The 24,735-nt window shown below is 40.7% G+C and overlaps 1 protein-coding gene across 4 annotated transcripts in view; it reads right to left on the bottom strand.

Annotated features, from left to right (window-relative positions):
* The window catches only part of ATP8A1 (ATPase phospholipid transporting 8A1), a 191,980-nt gene that overhangs the window by 93,991 nt on the left and 73,254 nt on the right, over positions 1-24,735 (bottom strand). For all 4 annotated transcript variants that reach the window (XM_061584305.1, XM_061584306.1, XM_061584304.1 and 1 more), the window contains 5 exons: positions 17,593-17,637; positions 15,907-15,979; positions 4,405-4,510; positions 2,709-2,791; positions 2,537-2,586 (listed from right to left, as the gene is read on the bottom strand). In XM_061584305.1, coding sequence (XP_061440289.1) covers positions 2,537-2,586; positions 2,709-2,791; positions 4,405-4,510; positions 15,907-15,979; positions 17,593-17,637 — 357 coding nt within the window. The remainder of the gene's footprint in view (positions 1-2,536; positions 2,587-2,708; positions 2,792-4,404; positions 4,511-15,906; positions 15,980-17,592; positions 17,638-24,735) is intronic.

Below are 24,735 nucleotides of genomic sequence, written 5' to 3' on the forward strand. Positions count from 1 at the left end.
ACAAAGACATTTGGAAAGTAATCACTGAGTTAATAAAGTGGTAATAAAAAAAGGCAAACTAATCAGTGGGAACAAGAATAATAAAGGGGAACTGATTACTAAATGGAGAAATCAGAGAGAAATTACAATGATGGGGGAAAATACAGAGAGAAATCAGTCGCTGAGGTTATAAAAACTCTCACAACAAACGTCTGAGAAACCAGACACAAAAAGGACAGGGTGCTGACAGGAAAACAAACACACACTAAATGAAGCCATGCCAATATAAAAAATACAGATAATTTCTAATAAACTATTCCATGTGAAGTTAGGAATGTAACTGGTGTTTAAGGGTAAGACAAAAAGATTTCTTTTGAGGGGCCTGCATTCCTGTCTGAAAGCAGACTACTCTCCCTCCCCCAAAACAATCTAAGATCAACATTAAGAAAATATTCTTCCTATTAAACATTCAAGATTTGATAAAGTAAGTAGAGCCTTCTCTTATGGACGTTTTCTAAGAAATAGGATTGGACATATATTGGCATGGGCATTATTAGTAAATAAACATCTTAAAGCAAGTATTAATGCATTCTTTCTGTTTACAAAGAGGTAAGACAAGCTTGCCCTTTACCCCCACTTTTGTTTAATATGTGTACAATTATTTTGAGAGGTATAGCAAGAACTAAAAATGAATTTTCTGGAATTCAAATAAGACTCAAAGTTGAGAACTGCTGATGATAATCATGATGATGATGTGATATTTACATTGGAGAATCCAAGGAAATCAGCTATGAAACTAATGAGAACTTTGCATAATAAAAAAACCTGGAAATACCTGGATTAAATATTGATGAATGTTTAAAGATATAAATCAAGAAATAGTGTGCAGGCAAAATCAAAAAATTAATGGCATTTGCTATTGGGAAATTTTGTATCACAAAGTCTTATGGAAATGATCAATAGAGATATTGATATTTTGATTAAAATGATGCAGGCAGAATTGAAAAAGTGGTCATAAGGAAATTTGGCACGGAATGGTCAATCTGTGACAATTTAAGATTAATACTTTCCATATATTTTTTATTTTTGTCCCTTCCATTAACAATCCATCAAAAATAATTACGACTTTACAATCTAGTATTAACAATTTTATTTTAGATTCAAAAATCCCATGTATTACTTTTAAGGTTACTCAGGGAAAAAAAGTTAAAGGAGGAGGATTAGCCATACCTAACATTAGTCAGTAATATGCTGTTTTGATAATAGCAATGACTCTGTAGTAAGATACTCAGGATGTATATTGGGAAATGTAACAATATTCTAAATAAATAAAATGAGTGGATATGGATAAGGAAAAGGAATCAAACAGAAGAAACCAATGCAATTAGGGGTGCATTATGCAAAACTGGGATAAACTTAGATTGTTATTACCTCAGGCATTTTCTTCATTGATACTAGTATTATATTTTATGGACTCAAAATTAGTTATTGATAATAAGATTTCCTGAAGAATTTATTGCATATTTAGAGCTGGTTCAACAAGGATTCATGTTTCAATGTTTATGCAGATTGTCTTAGTATTTATTTTGAAACAAGGCTGATTGAACAGAGAATGTAAAATGCCTTATTCTCAAGGATGTATCAGTTATTACGAGAAGTACAAGATGTAGAGACTGGAATTAAAAATAGATGATAGTGTTTAAGATTAGAGTATCAGACAAATAGTGGGTTACAATATGTCAAGAGGGCCCTAATTATTCTGCTGCAACAAAGGAAAACGTCTATAATGCATGTTATTTATTGTATTATACACCAAATAAATTGCAAGTATCTGTGTATTGTTGAACATGTGAACAAGATCAAGCAGATTTTTAAATTCTCATTTTTTGATAGGAATTAAGGACATAAAGAAACTCTAGATGAGTAATTTTGTTAATATTATCAAACAAATCATGGCTCATAAATTACCAATAGACCCTACTGTTTTATTATTGTAGGGATTTGGGAAGCTACTATCAAGTAATTTTCATTAAACTATAGTTAATGTTAATTACAGTATGCATTTTAATAGCTAAGTATTGGAAAAACAACTCCACATCATTGGAAGACTTGGAGAATATACTTGGCAACAGAATTCTAACATGTAAAATACCTACCGTAAGAAAATTTAGGAAGGTCAAATAACTAAAAGATTCATTACAATGTTGTTTTAAATATGTATGTTATTCGAATGAGAAAATTAATTATCAAAATGAGGTACTGAGAGTTACTAATTAAACAATTAATGAATAATAAATAGGATGAACTGTATTTATATGGATGAATTGCACACTTTTGTTTTCGTTATTTTAATTTATCTGTACTCATAAATCTGTTTAAAATTCTTATTTTGTAATCTATATCTTTAAAATGTGCTTAATCACCTGAATTTAGACTATTTCCTTAAATTCTGCTCTGAATGTGCCTTTTCTCAAACCTTCTCATTAGGAAAATTCCTTTACCAGGGGGAAAACAGGTTTTTAAAAAGCAACATTAAAATTCATGTGTGTTTGATTACCTTGTAAATTCTAGCACATTTAGCATTTCATATCTTTCTTCCTGTCCAAGCTGGGGAGGAAAAGTGAAATCTTGATTAATTTAGTCTTTTAAAAATTTTTCAAAGGTATTTTCTATATTAATGAAACAATTAGCAACAACAACTAGCTTTTTACTATTTTAGATGTACTTACAGATTCAATAATAACAGAGTCTGGTGTTCTTCCAGTAAAAACAAAATGGAGTTGTTTGGCTGCTCTAACCAACGCTCCTTCATCTGTAACAAACAATCACCGGTTATTTTACTGGCAAATTGATAATAATGTAACACTGAAACCTTGATGTTTTATTTTAATCATTTTATATACTCTGCAGATTATGTCTTGAAGTAATAAGAAACACATTTTAAAATTTCCTGGTGTATTTACCAGGGCTGTGGAGTCGGTACACCAAACCTTCGACTCCGACTCTATTTTTCTACTGTCTGACTCCGACTCCACCCAAAATTGCTTCCAACTCCACAGCCCTGGAAAGGGCTGTAAATGTCTTTTTAAATTGGAAGCTCTCATAGGAGCATTTTTATCGCTGCCTGAATATGCGCTGATCTTGGCATCACAGCATTTTTCTTCATCTGGGTCCTGTGTCATACACTGACACACAAAATGTTTTCCATCTTGAGTTATGGTGAAATGCTCAACTACAGCTGACTTCATGGGAAGCTTCTTTGACATTTTGAATTTATATTTTTTAAAATTTGTCATTCAAAATTTATTTTGAAGCTGGAGTTGGAGTCGGTACATTTCTACCGACTCCGACTCCACCCAAAATTGCTTCTGACTCCGACTCCACGACTCCGACTCCACAGCCCTGGTATTTACTCTTAAAGTGCATGTAATTAACATTCATAGTAAATCTTTTGAGCCTCTCCTACATTTCTTTTCATCCAGGGGTTTGGGTTTTAATTCTGAGGGCATTTGATATATTTGTTGCTTCTTTATCTTCATCTTTTAGTGGGGTGAGTTGTGTTAGACCTGCCTTTATAGAGAGGTGTGTGTGTGTGGCATGTGCTTTTTGTTTTTAATTTTGTTGTGTTTTTCAAATACTTGGTTTTAATATTTTTATCTCTTTGTAAGTTCATTTTGGACACTTTTTGTGAAAAATGTGACTAATAAATGCAATATAAAATAAATGAATAAAATATTTATGTAACTCAGATTTCCCCTTTCTGTTATCTGTATTCTAAAGAAATTCATTACCTTGCATCTCTAAACCGGGATATTTCAGTTCTAAATTGAAATCAGTAAATGCCTTTTAAATTAAAGGCTGTTCCAGCAAATGAGGTGTTGTATACCTGCTGCTTTCCTCATGGAGCCCTGTTTAGGAAGTGATCAGTGCAGTTAACACTGAACTTAAGTTTGGGTTGTTATGAGGGAAACAGGTGAACTATGGTTCGTGCCTGCTTCCACATCCCCTCCAAGAACTGCACGCACACACAGTGAAAGACAGCTATTTAGAATGATGCTGGATGGAAGTACTGTATGTGCAGCTTTTCATCCTATAATTTGTTAGGAAAATCTATATGCATGCAGGCAGCTGTACTAACTCACCCCATTCACATTATAGTACATATAAAAATCCTCTAACCCTTCTTTTAGGCTTGGTATCTATGGTGAGAAAAAAGATTACCAGCTGAGCCTTCACTGGTCTAGGAATATGGTCCTATATCCAATAATACTGCCCTATATTTACAACAGAGTTGCATTATGATCAATACAAGATTGTACCCTACTCACAAATTAATAATATATTCTCTTTAGGTCACTTAAAAATTTTTTTGGATCAGCATAGTAATATGCTCAACAAGATAATTACAGATTTCAGTGTCCTTACCTGGAGATGCTGCTTGATAAATAATCTTATCATCCTCTCTTTCTGGAACTGCTGTATGGCACACTGCCATCATTGTTAGAAATTCACAAATTATAGGAGCGGTTGGCTAAAACAAACACAAAATAGTACAATTAATATGCATCTTATCAAGATTAATAGTACAATTAAAGAGACTTTTGGTCTTATCGTGAAACAGTCTTCTATGTGCATGTAAGGGGGATCTCAGGAGGGACTTGACCTCCACCATGAGGCTGAAAGCAGAATAGCGCTGTTCAACTTTCTGAAGTCTTCTAGCTTCCTCTTAGCCTCAGGGGACAGTTCTTTCATGACAAGCCATGCTCACAGTAAAGACAAAACTACAGGAACAGCGAACAAAACATTCAACAACCAAGTAAACACTCTCTGCCACAAACAAGAAAAAAGGGTGCATCAGGCAAAAGTAACAAACAATAGGAAATATCAGGCAACCCATGGAACATATGGGAAGCCCTGAGATCATCTGTACATGCAAGTAGAAGACTGTTTCATGGTAACACCAAAGGTGTCTTAATCTTGTAATGTTTAATGAATGTGTTAGAACTAGTCCATGTGCCCACCCTACATACCTCATGAAGAGGTGCGCTGAGAGGGAAGGCAGTTGAAGTGGCTGCTGCCCTAGTGGAATGTGCTAGACACCTTTTTACCCAAGGAAGAGGGGTGAAAAGAAACAAAGACGGCATCCATTTGATGGAGGTGTTTCATCCTAGAAATGTAAAGCTTTAGTGCTCTACACCCATCTAAGGAACGCCAGGCTTTTTTAGTTGGATGGATTTGAGATGGACAGAAAGTGGGTAAGGCAAGGTCTTGTTGACAGTGAAAAGACAAGAGAACCTTGGGCCAGAAAGCTGGGTTAGGGAATAGTATAAATCTGTCCTTGTGGAAGGTACAACATTGTTTATCCACTGATAAGGTATTAAGCTCCGACATTCTTCTGGCAGATGTAATGGCCGGGAGAAAAATTAATTTGAAGGACAAGAGCTTTTGAGAAATGGAATTCAGCAGCTCAAATGGTGCCTTCTGAAGAGCAGTCAAAAACTGTGGTCTAAGGCCATGCCTGAAGGTCTCCAGGACCAGCGATCTGATGTGATGCCTTGCCATCTGTCAGAAGAACTGCCTGCTGAAACAGCCTCCCACTAGCAATGGAGTCGCATCAGAACTAATGTCTGCTGCTCATTGACTGGTTGGAGGGAACAAATCTATTGTTATATTGGTGTTGGCCTCTGCAGAGGCCCTCTATGGCATCCAGGAGGACTGAAGACCTTTGCCCCTCCCTCCCAGCCTGATTTGAAAAATAAGGATGATAAAGCTTTCTGACAGATTGCCTGTTCTTTTTCTTATGAAGAGAAGCATACATACATGAACTTTATTGCATATAGCCACAGGCCTTTGCAAAAAACAGAGAGAAAAAATTTAAAATAAAACGAAACATCCAAGTACAAATAAAACAACAGCAGGACTAGTTATACCCAATTTAAAAACGGATTATACTTCTTAGTTCTTAATATGGCTATCTGCAGCTTCTTGGCTGCCAAGGCAAAGACCCAGCTGCAAATCTAGAGGTTTGAGGGGGAAGATAAACATCAACACATATAAGGGGGGGCATCTTACATCCTCAGATGACTAAGGGCTGGCAGAAGTTGGGAATCGACTCAACTACCTCAGAGATCTGTACCTCTAAGGTTGAGGAGATCAAAATGGCCAGACTTCCACTGCTTCGGCCTGGAAAAGGGGTTTTCAGGGCAGGTTGCTCCTAGATTCTGAAGCCTTGTAGATTGAGAGAATGCCTCTCAATTTTTTTCCAGGAGCCAAGTCTCCTGGAGGCAAACAATATCAAAGGACTGCAGGTAGTGGATAAAACCGAAATCTGCCAATTTATTCTTCCATCCTGCATGTTCCAAGACAGGAGGTTTATAGGTGGACCAAGGCATTTAATGTCCATTAATTGGCACTCAGCAAAAGAAAGCAGAGGCACACCACTGAGGCCACAATGTTGGTTACACCTGGATTCTCCCACTTGCGTGGGGGATTTAAATTCATCAGGCAGGTAAGTCCGCCTTTTGTCTGTATCCTCAAGTTTGCGATTACAGGGCAGTTAATTCTGGGCATAGGTGTTTTAGTCTCTAAATATTTTCTACTTTGTGCAGCATGGATGTTAGATTCGCGCTCGCTGTTTTGTGGTAGATTGGTTGAAGCAATATTGGGGAAATACTATTCCCGTCACTCCGCAGCTTCCTCCAGATAGACAATTGCCTCTAAAGTTGGACTCAATCTACTGACTTTGGAAATAATTCGGCCTACATGATTTAGTGGCTGGCCATCCGGGTCAATGCTTCTCCCAGGGGAACCCATTTCATCTTTCTTTAGGTAACACATATTGAGCCAAGAGGTGCAACTGATTGTCCCAAGTTTGTCTTTAATGGTAATAGGGGCTAAATTATTCCTGACGCTGCTTGGTTCACTTCTACAGGCAACTAAGTTAGTTTCTGCAATTGTCTGTTGATTTAAAGAGCGTTTTTCCACATGGTGGATTCGCTCCTCCGATACCCGTGGAATTGGTGCAGCCTCCGTCTGGCTCCAATGTATACTCCTTTTGTTAGATAGGCTAGCTTGTTCTGCTTGCAGATTTTTCAGTAAGTTTTTAACAGGTCCAGCTTTTTCACAATTTTGAAATGATTCTATTAGCTGGCATTCTTCATTATCAAGCAATTCCTTTCCCTTAATGGTGGCACACCTTCTTGACTGAGTTGTAGAAAAATCACCTCTGCCCAGGGGCGAGGGAGTAGAGCCTTTGTGGGTGTCTAACTCAATCAGATTGGTGGAGACGTTGGGCTCATTTTCCAAACCATTTTTTTGAGGATGGAGATAGGAGGAGCCCAAGGCCTGTGGTGGGGCTACATTCTCAAAAAATCTTGAGATTGCTATCTCACAGTGAAAACATTTCTGCAATTGTACACCAATCTGGCAAGGTTCCAATCCCTGAAAGTGACCACTGCTCATGCACGTGTAATTGTAGAATAAGTAATCCACATGGATGATGTTAGCTATGCAAAACTGTCCAGGAAGTACTGCCTCCAGAATTTCCATCAGATGAAGTTTACACTTATGTTGGGATAAGAAACCATCAGGCTTAGGGTAGTTCACTAGGACCAGCTTATATAAATTTCTACCCGCTTCTGCAATGAATGCACTGTCAAAGAGGCTAGGGACCATGGATCTTGAATTGTGGCATCTTGGGGCAACTGCTGAGATGGTGAAGATGGGGAGGGTAGTAAAGAGGAATTGCACTACAATTGCCCCATTGTAGTGGGGCAAGATGAAGATGAAGCAATGTCACTATGAGTTCCTTTGTGCTTAGTTTCCTTCTTTGGATTTTGTTCTGGTTTTTGAGTTTGAGTTCCATCTAACAATTTGAAAAGTCAGTTAAACCTCATATTCCTATACTGCAAAGGCTTGGGATTTTTAACATTTTTGCTCTTCTTTAGGATACTCTTCCTTGGACTACTAGCACCTTTAGGATTAGCCACTTTTTGCACACCACCATTGTGCAGTGGGCTTGGTTGTCTGAGACCCAGCATTTCTCAGTTCAGTTCCTAGGTCCACACCTCCAGATAAAGCTTTCTGGCAGATTGCCTGTTCACTTTCTTATGAAGAGAAGGAACAGACTCCTTGGATTTCACCAAGACATCCTAATAGCAGCACCACTTAATAGTCTCCCCCTTCCACAGGGTTGAAAAGTCAGATTAGAACAAGAAAGGGTACCCACATCCCAGTGGCAGAGCCAAAGGATTCTTCTAGAGAAGACATCTGCAGCCACTGAGTGAGCCAAGAATTTGACAGCATCCATTGAGGCATCAGCTACAGAAGCCGTGGCACTCAATATTTTTAGTCTTGCGAAGGTGCGTGAGATCCTCTTGAGGGTCATCTAGAAGATCTCTAGCCATACAAGATAGCCCTGGCAAAGACAAAAGCAGAAGGAGCAGCACGCACCAAGAATCCAGATGCCTCATGGGAGCATTTGAACCTCACATCCAGTTTACATTTCATGCGATCCTTAAGCTGCACATCAGAATCTTTAGCTGATCTACAACAGACTGCTCCTGTACATAGTGCTTATTAGCAATGGCAACTGATTTTTTTCCTTTTTCTTTTTTATTGGAGCAGGGAATCCAGTTTAGACTTGATGAGTTTAGGAAACATGGCAGACAATTTAACTACCTTAGGCTTGGGTTATGGACCAGGGTACAAAGCTGCCATTTAGATGTGGAAGGAACAGGTACTTCACTTGAGGTATGCAAATCCAGGACTTTCATAGACTTGCATAGCAAGGCAGATAATGAGAATCTTGAAAAAGTAAAGAAGTCAGATTCTTCCACATCAGACTCACCACTCCAATCTTCTTCATCCAGAACAATCAGATCTGAGTCAGGCTGGACAAGAGGAAAATCAACAGCTGCATCAAGAACTGCATAGCACCTCTAATAAGCTGAACCCCTAGGAACCACATGAGGGTCTGGAGAGGCATGACACTTATATCTGTGGACTGCAGAGAAGACTGCTTGGCACATGGTTGAGAGGTAGCAGGTTGGAAAGACTGAGAACCTACAGTAGGCAGAGTCTGTGAAGGCTGAGAGAGATTATTCGTTGGATGGCTTCCTGAACCCTGGCTCTCTTTTCCAGGTTGGAGGGAAACAGAGAAGGATTAAACCTGTGAGGGAGAGTTGAGGTGAACTCCAGGCAGAAGCCTTGTCTGAGAGTCTGTATAACCCAACGATCCATGGTAATATTTTGCCATCCGTCTGAAAATAGCTATCTGAAAACAGAACTGATGCTTATTACCTCTGAACTGTACACCTGAAGCAAACCTGCTTAAGAACTGTTGTTGACCTTGTGAGTTGAAGCACTGTTTGGCCCATGGGGGAGAGGTGATAGGTCTGAACATATATCTCTCATCCGGATGGTCTGGTAGGACTGGTTGGAAAAGTAGGGATGGTAAGATATCAAACTATAACATCTCCAAACCTCTTTTTTTTAAGAAGACCTTGTCTTTGGATTCCACCAAATCAGTGTCCAAGGCAGCATCTCCAATAGTTTGCCAGCCACATAAGGCTCCATAGACAAATTTGAGCAAGTCATAGCACCCATCTCCCAGTGACAAAGCCACAGGATCCATTGTGTGAAAACACCTGCTGCCAAGGCTCACCATACACTGCACCACATCCACTGAAGCATCCACCATGAAGGTCGCTGCTCAAGAGCTCTTCAGGAGAGACTTGCGAACCTAGGCAGGGTCCAAGAGGTCCTCTAACCAAAGAAGCAAGGCTCTGGCAAACACAGAAACAGAAACTGCCATCTGCACTGAGAGACAACTTGCATTATATACCCACCAGAAAACTGTTGGAATAGGCAAACTTGCATGTTCACTTTAAGGGATATTTGGGGAAATATCCCATGTACCTGTTTACCTTGATGTAACTTCCTAATGGGTGGGGTTAGTTACCTGGCTTCCTTCTTTGTCCTGGAGATTCCTGCATATTCTCCTTTGCTGATCTTTTTATCTCTGGGAGAGGCCGCATGGCAGATGCTCTCCTCTGAGAGCATCACTACCAAAGACTAAGATGGACTAAGACTTCTACTTTCATCTAAGCTAGAGCCTATGTTTCTGAACATATGAAAGGTTGTGAGTAAATATTCTTTATCTTTTACCTAAGAAGATTGTGTCTGTTTTTATTTGTGCCTAGGGAAAGGTGTGGACTGGTTTTATCTCACTCTGCTGCTTGCAATTTTATATCTCTGCTAAGAAATAGGACCACGAAACTTAGTTCCTATTTCATTTTATATTTTTAAAATACCAAACAAAAACTAAGTCAAACTTCTGTTCCATCACATCCTTAAACTGTGCATCTGAGTCTTTGGGATGGAGTGAACAATTCACCAATCCCACCACAGGGACATCAATGAGCTGAAGCTTCAATTTATCCACCAGAGACTGTTCTAGAAGTAATATTTATTAGCAACAGGAATAGACTTTTTGTATTGCAAGGATACATCAAATTCAGATTTAATGATCTTAGGAAGCATAGATGGTAATTTAACCACTCTAGATTTGGGCTTCAGGTCAGGACAGACTGCTGCCACCCTAGATGATGCTGGGGTAGGAGATTCCTATGTAGTGTCAAATCCAGGGCTGCCATAGTCTTGCAGAACAAGGGAAGATAGCAAGTCTCTTGAAATAGGCAATTGGACGATGTTTCTTCAGTTTCTGAGTCTCCACTCCACTCCTCAACAAGAACAATTAAATGTGGATTAGTGGCTTCAGCTCTGTCTGATGGGTTCATCTGAGCAAATTTAGAAATTGCCTTAACTTCTAGCAACTGCACGAGGATCTGGGGAGGAATGCAATTTGTCCCTTAGAGTGCTGCATAGATGGTAAAGTGCTGGGTTGGAGTGGAGACTGGGATTGAGCTACCAATTCAGAGGCACTAGTAGTAACGCTAGGTAGCTGAGCAGGTGTGGGCAGTTTGAAAGGTAGCAGCCTGGTCTCTACACAGGCCTGCTAACAAAACCTCCTTTAGCTGCCTCAGCATTACCACAGAGTGATGCAACTGCATAGGGAGATCCTGAACTTGCAAGACAGAAGTGGATTGGGTTGCTTAATTTACTACTAGTGGGCACCCACGCTGTGAATCAGAGGGATTTACAAACCCTCTGAAGGCTTCAGGAGGAATGGGTAGAAAATATGGCCTCTAGATCTCTCAAGGGCTGGCCCCCTCATCCTCAGAAAGCTGCTCCTAATCCCTTAAGGATCTTGTTAGCAGGTACTGTGAATTATCAGCCACCTTGAAGCTTCCCACCGGGGTGCATACTCCCTCCCTCCATGCTGAGTGTACTCACTGTCTAAGAACAGCAACATGGCACTGCTGTTGTTGTCTCTCAGACCCACAGTATCGAAAAGCCTCAGTGTCAGAGCAAAGGTGCTGAAGGATATGCTTAGGTCTCCCTGCCAGAGGCCAGAGCTGCTGCCAAAGCACTCTCTGGCCTGACGGAGAAGGGACTGACTCTGCCCGCCACTAATAAATAGTGCTGCTCCACAGTCAACATCAATGAAGAGTGAAAGGCGGAAAATAGTGGCAGTGGCCACATTTTCTTGAGTGACGCAGCTGATTTATCTTTAACTTTCCCCATAGCCTGCATGCGGGGTCTTGCCACTAACAAAAAAAATGTGCTGCCACTGCATTAAAGCGGGGCTTGTTTGGAAGGCCAGGTCATTAATATGGAGGAAGACTGTCAAAATTAAATGGGGAGAAGGGAACAAACGGGGATGCCTGAGGGAAAGAAGAAAAAGCTGGATCTTCAATGTCCATGAGGGAAATTTAAGCATTTAAGTGAGAAACACAAGAGACAAACTAAGTAGCTGGAAACTACAATGAAGGAGAAGCCACTGAGGATTTAAGCAAGGGTGTTAGGAAGACCAGAAAGGAGAGAAAACACCAACAAATAAGTAACTAGAAGCTAAAACACAAATATAGGCCTGAATAACTGAGCAAGCAGAGAGCATGAAACAACACAACCACAGTTGGTGAAGGCAGAAAAGAGCTGTTCCCTGAAGCTAAGGGGGAAGTTAGAAAACGTCAGAAAAATCAAACTGTGCTATTCTGCCTTCAGCTACAAGGAGGAACTCAAGACCCACTTGAGATCATCTTATATTTATGGGAGAATATGCTTCTTACCAAGATTAAAAGCGTTAAGTACATATGAATAGGTCAAAATGTAGTTGCAAAGTTGAGAGAACATTATCTTTTATTAGACCCAAGGCTGATTTTACCTTTAATTAACTATAGGAAGTCACCTAAGGTATTACTGGCACACGGACTTGCTTTAACCTGTATCATCACAGTACATATGTTTCTGCTGTTCAAGGAAAACAAAGACTCAAGGTAGTATGGTGGACTAACGCTTGAAAGATGGGTCAGTTTACCATTAAGAGATTTCTCTTGGAACAACAACAGCAACAATATAATGAAAAATCAAAAATCAACAATATCTAAGAGGAAAAAAAGGACCCCTAAAATACCCACAAAAATAAAACAAAAAGGAAAAAGACTTTTTTTTCAAAAATAAAGAGATAGAATAAAGATGGGCAGTGCAAAAGCTGGTCCAAAATCCAAACAAGGTCATAAGCCATAAAATCAGGTCCAACATCCAAAAAACCATGTTAAAATCTTAAAACAGTAAAATCAGCGTCAGAACAAGCCATATGTCATCAGAGCCAAAAAATCAATCATCTGGAATGGGAGCACGAGATAATGCATCTGCGACCACATTATCTCATCCCTTTATGTGTGTGATTGAGAAATCGAAATCCTGAAGTGCTAAACTCCATCTAAGAAGTTTCTGGTTGGAATTTTTCATCTTAGCCAACCAACACAAGGGTGAATGGTTGGTCTATAAATGAAAATGGCGTCCCCACAGGTAAGGGCGTAATTTGTCAAGAGCCCAAACCAAAGCAAGACACTCTTTTTCAATTGTAGCCAAATTGCGCTCCCTCTGAATTAGTTTTTTACTGAGATATGCAATGGGGTGCAAATCTCCATCAGCATCTCTTTGAAGCAAAGCAGCTCCAAGCCCATAGTTTGAGGAATCTGTCTGAACTACAAAAGGAATGGAAAAATCAGGAGCTTTCAAAACTGGGTATTGCACCAGCAAAGTTTTTAAGGCATCAAAAGCAACAAGGGAGAGGGCCTTCTCAGTGGTGGCCCCCAAATTATGGAATGATCTCCTTGACGAGGTGCGCCTGGCACCAACACTGTTATCTTCGGTGCCAGGTCAAGACTTTCCTCTTCTCCCAGGCATTTTAGCATGTGTTCTATATTGTTTTAAATATTTAAATTGTGTTTTAAATTGTTTTTAAAAGATGTATTATAAATTGTAGTTGTTTTTAGTTATTGTAAACCACCCAGAGAGCTTCAGCTATGGGGCGGTATACAAGTTTAATAAATAAATAAATAAATTTGATAATAAATTGAATTTAACATAATAGACTGATAAAATAATGCAACCTAAGGAATAAGAAAGGGACACAAACTGAAGGAAAGGAAAAGGAGAGATTAGGAGTTAAAGGCTTGGGAGAAGAGATACATTTTCAAATACTGTTTAAATGTTTGCAAAGGAAGTTGTCTGGATGTGCAAGGAGTTAACAAAAAGAAGAGCAAGAGATAAAGGATCAAGACCATGAAACAGCAGAAGGGTTAAACTACACATTATGTTAGTCACGTGTTGCCTTTAAGTGAAAGATATGTATTTCAGAAACAGCCAGTGTAGTGGGCCCCCTGTGCCTGCTATTTACATGGGAAAAATAACCTTCTGGAGTGAATTAGAACTTTCCCCCATGAAAATAGAAGGCAAGGGGCCTAATCCAGATAGGGACCACATTGGCAAGTACTTTAAGATCCCCCCCCCAGGTTCCCAATCCAGATTGGGGCCTCCACACTGGCTATTGAAGAAAGACAATTCTTGTACTCAAAGGCATAACATGCTACTAACACAACAGTTTTGGCCCTAATCTGAGGTCTAACGAAAAAGAAACTATTACCAAAGTCATGATAACAAGAAAACATTAAGAGAGAAGAGATGTGTAGAGGCTAAGGAGTTAAGAAATTTTAAAACTACAAAGCAATAACATGAACTGGTAAGAAAATAGAAACTAATGAAGAATGTGGGCAAAACAAGATGTGGAGAAAAACCAAACAGGTAGCAGAGTTAAGCTGAGAGGTAAAACAGGAAGAACAGAAATCAATGGTCAAGGAGAGAGAGAATAAACCAGTGTTTTAGTGGTGAAAGAAGACAAATAAATAAATAAATGTAAAATAATATTTAAAACTTGAAAACAACCAGATTCATAGTAGCAAATAAAAGGAAGAGAGAAAGAAAAGAATCAAATACAACACCAAGGTTCTGTACTTAGAAGGAAAAATAGAACAATTACTCAAAGAGAAAAGGAAAAAGGTAAAGACCCAGAAGAAGGAAGACAGACAATACCTCAGTGTAGGTATGTTAAGCTTAAGATAATGAGAAGACATTCAATCAGAAACAGCAGAAAGAGAAGGAGAAGTATTCAAGACAGATGATAATAGATCAAGAGAAAAAAAGGACTACAAGATCAAGCTCAGGAGAAGAGTAGAGTACATTACAGAACTTAATATTTTTGATTCAAGGTCTGAAGAACTGTCAGCATTGTGTTGTCAGGAGTGTTCAGCATTGTCACATCAAGTTTACTGATGAATTCAGAGTAGTGAGCTGGAGACTCTAACATGATGAAGGATATGCAAAGGTATGGAGGGAGATGGAGAAGCCCATCAGAATTTTATATGTTATGAGCCACATAGGATGGATAAAAAGGGGCTGATAGATACAGGTACATTAAGATCTAGCATTTGCAGGATGTGTATTTCTGTGATCACCATTTTAATATTTTGTTTAGATTGTTAAAGTGCGTAAGACTGACTCTTAGAGAGCCGCTAACAACTGTGCAAAATGAACCTTCACAGAGTAAAAGTAACCACAGCAAAATTTCATATATCCTAATGAGAGAATAGATAAATAAGATTCCTTATATTTCTTAAAGCAATAGTGCTCAGTGTGTGAGATGGTCTTCCGCTGCATTAATATATTTATCTACTTTGTTAGCACAGTGTAACACATGTAGGTGGTAAAGCTATTGTTGTATTCAACCATACAAGCTTAATAAGATGAATACCCTGATTTGAAAGGGGGCAGTATATGAAAAAGCACAGACTGGCTGCAGATTGGCCACAGCAGCTCTGATGAACACGTGGAAGTTTATGTAGGCAAAACACTGCATGTCTGGCCTTCCTTCTTTTCAATGAATATGTTATGTACCTGAGTGAATGTATTTTGTCTTCATGGAAGAAAATGAGAAACTGCCACATGTGTTTTAACTATGCAAAGTTCAGGACATGAATGCTAGTTTCTACATCTGCTTATGATGGCTAAATGTTAGACACACATACGTTACAAAGCTTGGGTGGACACAGTTGTCACAGAAACGCTGCTTGGAGAGGGCCCTCATTTAGAGCAAAGTAAGTGCTTAATCCTTTCCCTGCACGCTGCTTTTACACTAAAACTCCATTTCCCCAACTGTTCCATCCTCAGCAGTATTCTAGGTGCTTGTTTCCCTGAAGGGTGCTGTAGTAGGAAAAGCTACCCTCTGACCATTGGTCCAAATCACATTTTCCTGTCACAAAAGTGTCTATCAAAGTTTTATTCACATTCACATGGAACATTTAGTTAGACCCTTACGTAAAAAGTAAATTTTAATTAATTAATATGGCTTTATGTGCAGATGATTGGACTAAAATTAGTTTCTTGCTTGTGACATGTACCTTTTGATTTACTGAATCTCCCTTTAGTCTTTGCATAAAAGCAATATTTATTTTTATAACTTACATGTTTATTTTGGAGGTTTTCCAGTAATGATGAATCGGTAAATATTTTTTCATCTCTGGATTGCAAACTTTGCCTAAAAGAAATAAATGAGAAATGAAAGCATATAAACATCTAATTTATCTATTAACAATGCATCATCTAGAACCACACACTAGAACAGGATTTGACCACATTGTTTTAGTATTCCCTAATATACTATTAACCAATATAAGAATACAATCTGTATTTGTTAATGAATTTGTTAAATTATTCTTCATTTGAGTGCTTGTTTATATCTTTCACAGAATAAATGCACATATGTAGATTCAGGACAGGATCTTGATATACAAAAAATTGCACACAATAAACAAGTGACTGCTAGTTCACCCATGCATATTTATAACTTGATGACTACAACATTACAAAATGATTTGCATATGTAGGTTAAACTGCCAACACCAGGTTTTCCATCACACAAGCATTTAGCTTTGTTGGACTCTGGTATTTATGAATATTTTTGCTAACAAGGCAATTCTAAACTCAGGTTAACTATTTAAATTTAAGAATCAAATGTTTTCAGAAAATAAACCAATTTTAAGATATCTGTGGTCCTGGCAATCAAACTTTGACAATGGATTTAGAGGTTCTCTCTTTCAGAGTCAGGAGCTGTGTCCATTGTGTACCCTATCTATCAATTCATTATGTAATTTTAATAGTTGTTCTATAGTTAATAACAGGCCCACCACCAGCAGGTGGCCAGGTCAGGCACTGTCCGAGGGCCCCTGGAGCCCATAAGGGCTCCTCCTTAAGCAGGTAGGGTGTAGCTCCTACTTTGCGCCAGCATTGGGTCATGCGGCAAATCACACCCAGCAACTAGACACTGCTGCAGATTGCAATCTCCTCCCTCCCAGGCAATACCCCCTGATGTGGACAGCGTGGGCTTAAATAGGCCCACATGCCTGCCTTACCTCCCTCTCACGTCATCTAAGGGGTTGATGCTCCCGCTGCTATCTTGGGTGATGTCAGGCATGTACAGCATGGTGAGGGGGTGATGGAACAATGGGAGAGGTAGGTGGGGTGAGTGGGCCTATTTAAGCTCACGCCACATACATCGGGAAGGGGCGTTAGGAAGCATGATGACTCAGGGCAGTCTGGTGCCCAAAGGCCCAGCCATGACTGGTGCTGGCTCTGGTTAGTAATAATGATACATAAACATGAGGGGCTTCTCCAAGTGACTTATTTATTGAATTTGTATCCTGCCCTTCCTCCCAAAAGAGACCAGAGCCGCAAACATAAACAAAACAGTTTAACAAGAAAGAATTTATTGAGCATTGATCCTGCTTTGCTTGCACAAAGCTCACATGGAGGTTAGATTATATCCAGTCTTTATTAAGCATTTGTTCTGTTTTGTTTGCAGAGAAGTTAATACGACAATGAACATTCATCCTGATTTGCATTTGGGGTGTACATACACCTTCTGGTTAATCATTCATTCATTCCACACTTTTTAATGCGTTTCCCAGCCACTTTTCTAAACACGAAAAGCCTGTTTCTTTCTTAAAGTCGCTTTGTTATGCTCTAATCCACTTTAATTGTGTGAACCTAACTTTTCCATCATGCATTTGAATCCCACCCACAAAATGCTGGCAGTCTGGAGGTGCCTACATTTTAAATGAAAATAACAAATGCTAAAAGGTTACTGCTTACCAATCATCTGTAGAATAGGCATAATCCTCTGATTCAGGAGAATGGCTGTTTGAAAAGAAAGGAGGTAGAGAAATATAGGAAATAGTTCAGAAAGGTTTCATGTTCAGATGACACATAAAAGATAATTTAATGTACAGAAATGAGACCTAGGAGAAAGTAGGTAGAACACACATATGATTGGTGGGTGAATGTGTGAGAGTGTACTAGCTTACTGTTGGATTCCACCACTGGGATGTGTTTTGGAGGTGTTAGTATTGTGGGTGAAAGGGAAGAACTTTAATTCCAGTGGTCACAAGACTGTGGAAATATGGAGTGGGATAAGTAGGCAATTTCAATGAAAGGAGGAGGCACAGATCCCTGCTTACTGTCCCTCAACCGTCTTGTGATTCTTGGGTACCTTGTTGTTCTGTCACTGTGCTCACCAGTCTGGGGGTGTTGCTTTGCAATCCAGGTTGGCTCACAATAAATTCTTGCTCACCTATAATTTGATCTTGGATGAGACAGCCAATCTGGCATGCATTACTGATGCAAGTGGATGGGTGGTCTGGGTCTGTCCCAGCTTTGCCCAACTGGGCACTTGGTACTACATCAACACATTGGTGGGATGGGAAGAGGGTGATGCCATGGTCCACAAGGTTTCCATATTCCTCACTAGGAAAACTCTTTGCTTTGTATTAGGATGGAAGGAACAGCACCTGGACTTAGACCATAGACATAGATTGGGGATGCTGTTGGTATACCACCCACCTTGCTGCCCAGCAGGCTTCCTGATCAAGCTAGTAGAGGGTGTGCCTGGCATGGTGTTGGGTGAACCCAAGACAAGGTCTTGGGTGACTTCAATATCCATGCTGAAGCTGCCTCTGGTGGGCTGGCTCAGGATTTCATGGCCTCCATGACAACTATGGAGATGTCTCAAGTCATCAGTCCAACACAAAGAGCAGGTCATACTCTGGACCTTGTCTTTGTTCAAAGTGTGGAGATGTGTGGTCTGAATATTTTGGGGTGTATGTGTATTCAAATAACCTCATTGCTGTGGAGAGACCACTTCCAGGTGATGTTTCAACTTACACTGACAACTCCACTCTGCATGGGTGGGGGACCCATTTGTCTGCCCTGGAGACTAATGAAACCTGATGGATTCCTGAATGCCCTGGGGGATTTCCCAGTGGTTAGAAATGGCAATCCTGCTGAGGCCCTGGTCTTGGTCAAATGGTGAGACACAATGGGTCAAAACCAGGATCACTCTGGAGTGCCGTCTTTGAAGCCTGCAACATGCCCTGGCGTTCCAGGGGCCTGTGGGCTATGAAGCAAGCTATAGACAATGACTGAAATGTCTATGTGGCAGGTCTTACTGCAACTGCTTTTTAAAAAATGTGTTTTTACATTTTTATATTTGTTTTTAATGTTTTAATTGTTGTAAACCGCCCAGAGAGCTTCAGCTGGTATACAAATGCAATAAATAGATAAATAAATAAACAAATAAACTGAACCCTCCTTTGAGCACGCAATTATGCCTGTTATGTGGCAGTGGAGGCAGAGAAGAAGGCATACTTTGCTGCCTCTGTTGCATCCACTAGTAGCTGTCCAGTGGAACTTTTCCAAGTAGTTTGAAGGCTGCTAACATCTGCCCCTTGTTAATGGAGCTGTGCTCTTCTCTGAATCCAGCTGTGACTCTTCTGCTGGGCACTTTAAGGTTAAAGTTGACCAACTTCACTGAGGTCTGGATGCTATCACTGTGGCAGATTCAGGTGAGGTGCCCAATGCACTATCTTTCACCATTCTGTGTGATCAATTTCACTTGTTGCAGTCTGATGACATGGACAAGGCGCTCACAGGAATGCGATCAACAACCTGCCTTCTTAAACCATGTCCTCATGGCTGATTAAAGCTAGCCTAAAGGGCTTGGCTGGGTAATCCAGGGCATGCTTAAATCATCTTTGCATTATTTTATTAATTAAATTTATATCCCGCCCTTCCTCCCAAGGAGCCCAGGGTGGTTATGAAGTGATCCTCACTGTCTTGAATGAAGAGATGGTGTGACCACTCCTAAAGAAGCCAGCACTGAATCCAATAGTTGACAACTATTGCATTTTGTCTAGGAAGGTGATAAGAGAGGGTGGTGGCAGTACAACCACAGGCACTCTTGGATGAGACTGATTTTCTAGACCCAGGCCTCATTTTGGCATCAAATTTGCTCTGATTGCCCTGAAGGATGATCTTTATTGGGAGATTTTATTTTATTTATTTATTTGTTTCATTTATAGACCGCCCATAGCGAGTGGCTCTCTGGGCGGTGTACAAAAAGGTTAAAATACAAAATATCAACAATAAAATCAGACAACAAACAATAAACACAAGCAGCAACTAAAGAAAAAAATAAAAAATAAAAAAATTAAATTATAACATAAACGCTTAAAATGCCTGGGAGCATAGCCAGGTCTTAACCTGGCCCCGAAAAGATAGAAGCGTAGGCACCAGGCGTACTTCTTCGGGGAGGCTGTTCCACAGTTCGGGGGCCACTACAGAAAAGGCCCTAGATCGAGTAACTGTCCTCCGGGCTTCTAGATGGGTTGGTACCCGGAGGAGGGCCTTAGATGCTGAGCGAAGTGACCGGGTAGGTTCATAGCGGGAGAGGCGTTCTACAAGATATTGCGGTCCCATGCCGTGTAAGGCTTTATAGGTCAAAATCAGCACCTTGAATCTGGCTCGGAAACAAATAGGTAGCCAGTGCAAATGGGCCAGAACAGGTGTTATATGTGCTGACCGGCTGGTCCTCGTCAGCAGTCTGGCTGCTGCGTTTTGCACTAGCTGAAGCTTCCGAACTGTCTTCAAGGGCAGCCCTACGTAGAGCGCATTACAGTAATCCAGCCTAGAAGTTACCAGAGCATGAACAACTGAGGCGAGGTCATCCCTGTCCAGATAGAGGCGTAGCTGGGCTACCAACCGAAGGTGGTAGAACGCATTCCTTGCCACCGAGGCCACTTGCGCCTCAAGAGACAAGGAAGGATCGAAAAGAACTCCCAGACTACGAACCTGTTCCTTCAAGGGGAGTGTGACCCCATCTAGAACAGGGTGAACATCCACCATCTGGGCAGGGGAGGCACTCACCACAGTGTCTCAGTCTTGTCTGGATTGAGTCTCAGTTTATTAGCTCTCATCCAGTCCATTATCACGGTCAGGCAATGATTCAGCACATCCACAGACTCACCTGTAGAAGATGAAAAGGAGAAATAGAGCTGCGTGTCATCAGCGTACTGGTGGCAACGCACTCCAAAACTCCTGATGACGGCACCCAGAGGCTGCATGTAGATGTTAAAAAGCATGGGGGACAAAATCGACCCCTGAGGGACTCCACAATGGAGAGTCCAAGGTGTCGAGCAATGTTCCCCAAGTACTACCTTCTGGCGACGATCCGCCAAGTAGGAGCGGAACCACTGCCAAGCAGTGCTTCCAACTCCCAACTCCACGAGTCTCCCCAGAAGGATACCATGGTCGATGGTATCAAACGCCGCTGAGATACAAGGGAGTGAGGCCCTGTTGATTCTCCTTGATCTTTTGGCAGCCTTTGATACCTTAGATCAAGATATCTTACTGGACTGACACTGTGAGTTGGGAATAGAGGGCACTATACTACAGTGGTTCTGCTCCTTCTTACAGGGCCGATTCCAGAGAGTAACATTGGGTGATTGCCTTTCGTCCCTTTGGAATTTGTTCTATGGGATGCTGTAGGGCACTAGTTTGTTCCCAATACTATTCAACATCTATATGAGGCTCCTGGAATTGGTCATTAGGATATTTGGGGCAACACAACTCTATTTCTCTATAGCAACTGAATCAGGAGGTGGTGTGGACTCAGTAATGGGCTAGATAAGAGCCAATAAGTGGAAACTAAATCCGAACAAGAAAATCTCAATTTAAACAGAAAATGAATCCCAACAGGTGGACCCTGGGTGAGTGGCTCCTGGGTCCAGGAAATTGCTCAGTTGCTTGTTCCACATGGGATTGCACTCCCTCTGAAAGAACAGGTGCAGAGTTCAGGGACAATTTTTTATCTAGCATTGAACACTGGAGGATCAAGTGTCTTCAGTGTCTAGGATTGCTTGACTGATAGGTCAGCTACAACTGTTCATTGACAGGGATAGCTTGGCCACAGTGGTCCATGCATTGGTAACCTCTAGACTTGATTACTGTAATGTGATTTGTGAGGGGCTGCCCTTGAATTCTGTCCAGAAGCTACAGGAATTGCAAATTCCACTGCATGGTTGCTATCTGGGGCACCCTAATGACACGATGTGACACCTTTGTTGAAAGAGTTGCACTGGCTGCCAATTTAGCACTGAGCTAGATTCAAGGTTTTACTACCGGGTATAAAGCCCTATATGTTTCTGGTCCAGGGAGTCAAAGAAGCTGTCTCTCCCCCTACATCTCACCCAGATCACTTAGATCTGGGCATGAAGATTTGTTGATGGTCCCTGCAGTAAAGTATGCTGTAACTTGGGCACTTAGTTTCAACATTATGGCACTAGTCTCTGGAATTCACTTTCCTTAAAAGAGAAGCAAATCCCAACAAGTTTTTGACATTTGTTGAAACCCTTCCTTTTCTCCCAAGTGTTCTCAAATTAGTCTATTTTATATTATGTTTTTAATTCTTGCTGGTTTTTACATTTTTAACACTGTTTTATGATGGCTTTTATGTTCTATATTTTATTTCTGTACGCTGCTTGGGTAGTTCCTGGATGTAAAATGGTTTATAAATTATTAAATAAATAGTCTCTGGGAGCTTTGGTTTCTCTCAAGTTTCTTATTTTGTGCCTGACCAGGTGGCCTCTGGACCCATGCCCTTCCTGGCTGCTTAAAGCTAGCCAGAGTGGGGTGGCTGAGTAGGTCCAGGGTGTTGTGAACACATCACTGTGTGATGGTTTGGTGCTCATCACCTTTAAAGAGGTGGTGGTGTCTGCTCCTTAAAAAAACCATCCTGGATCCAAAGGTATGTGATAACGACTGGCCATTCACCAGTACCTGTTTTTGGGGGAAGGGGAAGGCAGCTGTGGTAGGGCAACTACTACCGTTCCTAGATGATACTGACTATCTGGATCCACTTCAGTTGGGATTCAGGCCTAGTTTGGAGACTGACTCAGCCTTGGTCACCCTTATGGACCTTATGGATGACCTTACTCAGTCTTTCAGTGGCTGTTAATCCTATTGACCACAGCATCCTCCTGAACCGACTGTATTTCAGAAACCCAATTAGCTTCAACTTGCAGTTGGACATTTAATGTTGCTGGTCCAAAGTTGTGGAACACTTCCAGCAGAGATTTGGCAAACATCCTAGTTGCCAACCTTCAGACGTCTCTTGAAGATGATTTTATATCAACAGGCCTATTCAGTTGTTTAAACTTTTTAAAGATGAGCAAGTCACTTTTATGATCATTTTGTATTGTCTTTATGGTATTTTATGCTTTTTGTACTTTAAATTCTGCACTACACTGCCCAGATATTTTATATGAAGGGCAGTCTAAGCATCTGTTTATAAATAAAATATTTCCAATCCAAGTTCAGTTCTCCACAATTTCACACATTTGCATTTTTTTTAAAAAGTACTCATGAAAATTCATCAGCATTTTAGTGAATTTATCCTAATACACAGTAGCTAGTCTATGTCAGGGTAGTTAAAAGTCACCCACTACTATAACACTTCCTCGTTTAGATGCTTTCTTGATTTCCTTTTTCACCTCAAGTTCTCCCTCGGCATTATGGTCAGGGGGATGATAGAATTTACTGCCAGCTTTTTGATTTTGATTTTCTGGCTCCATCCTGGTTCAAGTGGAACCCGTCCCTTTTTTATAGCCCCAGCTTGTCCCAAAATGTTCCCCAGTGCCTAAAAAATCCATACCCCTCCTCCTGACACCATTGTCTCATCCATACATTGAGACTACAATGCTGCACCTGCCTAGCTGGCCCTATGCATGGAACAGGTAGCATTTCAGAGAAAGCTACCTTGGATGTCCTGACTTTCAGCACCCAACAAGAAACTTAAATTTTGCTTCCAGGACCTCATGACTGCATTCCCCCATGTCACTGGTGCCAACGTGCACCACAACCACCGACTCCTCCCCAGCAGTATCTACTATGGTATCTAGCCAACAGGCAACATCTGTAACCTTTGCACCAGGCAGGCAAATCACCCTGTGATCTGCATGTCCATCACCCCCCCACTATGTTCCTAATGAACAAATCACCCACTACTAGGTTCCCTCCACCCCCAGAGACATATCCTCTGCACAATAGGATATCTGCTCATCCCCCAAGGAATGGGTCCCTTCTAAGGGATTGTTTCTTTCTCAGACAGATTATCTCCTTCCCCAAGACCCACATTCTCCATGATAACAGGAGAGCTATGTTCCTGGGAGTGGGACACAGTTATAATGTCTCCAAAGGCCCCATCCACAAATCTCTCTACCACTTGCTCTGCTGCTTAATCCGTCATGATGCTTTGTCAGCTGGGGCACAGATGTTTCATCAGCTGAGGGCTCCCTCTAGCTCGTGGATCAGGAATATATCCATTTAATCCAGCTACAGCAGTCCTTGGGAATGACATGGCTTATCCTACATATTAACAACAAACTCATTCTCCATCTATGGATCCTTATGCAGCCAAAAAGATATGGGGAAACCTCAGAACTATACAATCTTTATGGATAAAATAAATCCTAAGGGACACACACACTCACACATACACAATGAGGAAAGATCATGCTCAGTAGTGATGGATGAGGGGAGAGAAGGAACTAATGGAATACAAGGGGTGGGGAAGAGGGAAATGGAATAAACTGTCTTGGAAGAGGGCATGGCTGACTGTCTGGAACTCTGAACAGGAACATTCAACACTGCAACATTTTGTTGCAGGTCTCATTTGTCAGGTTTCCTAAAACTTCCACTTTGCTTGAAAAGCCCAAAGGAACTTTCACAAGAAGCACTAAGGACTTATGCAGAAATAACTTAATTATGCAATAAATGTACACTTGTAACTCTTTTGTGAGGGGATCTCAAACAGTTCTCTCAGGCAGCACTGTGCAATGGAGATATCACATTTCGCAGTACTTAAAATTTAACAGTTGCTGGAAAATGCAGTTCTTCCCACTG

This window comes from Rhineura floridana, chromosome 9, assembly GCF_030035675.1.
Source record: "Rhineura floridana isolate rRhiFlo1 chromosome 9, rRhiFlo1.hap2, whole genome shotgun sequence".
NCBI classification, from domain to species: domain Eukaryota; kingdom Metazoa; phylum Chordata; class Lepidosauria; order Squamata; family Rhineuridae; genus Rhineura; species Rhineura floridana.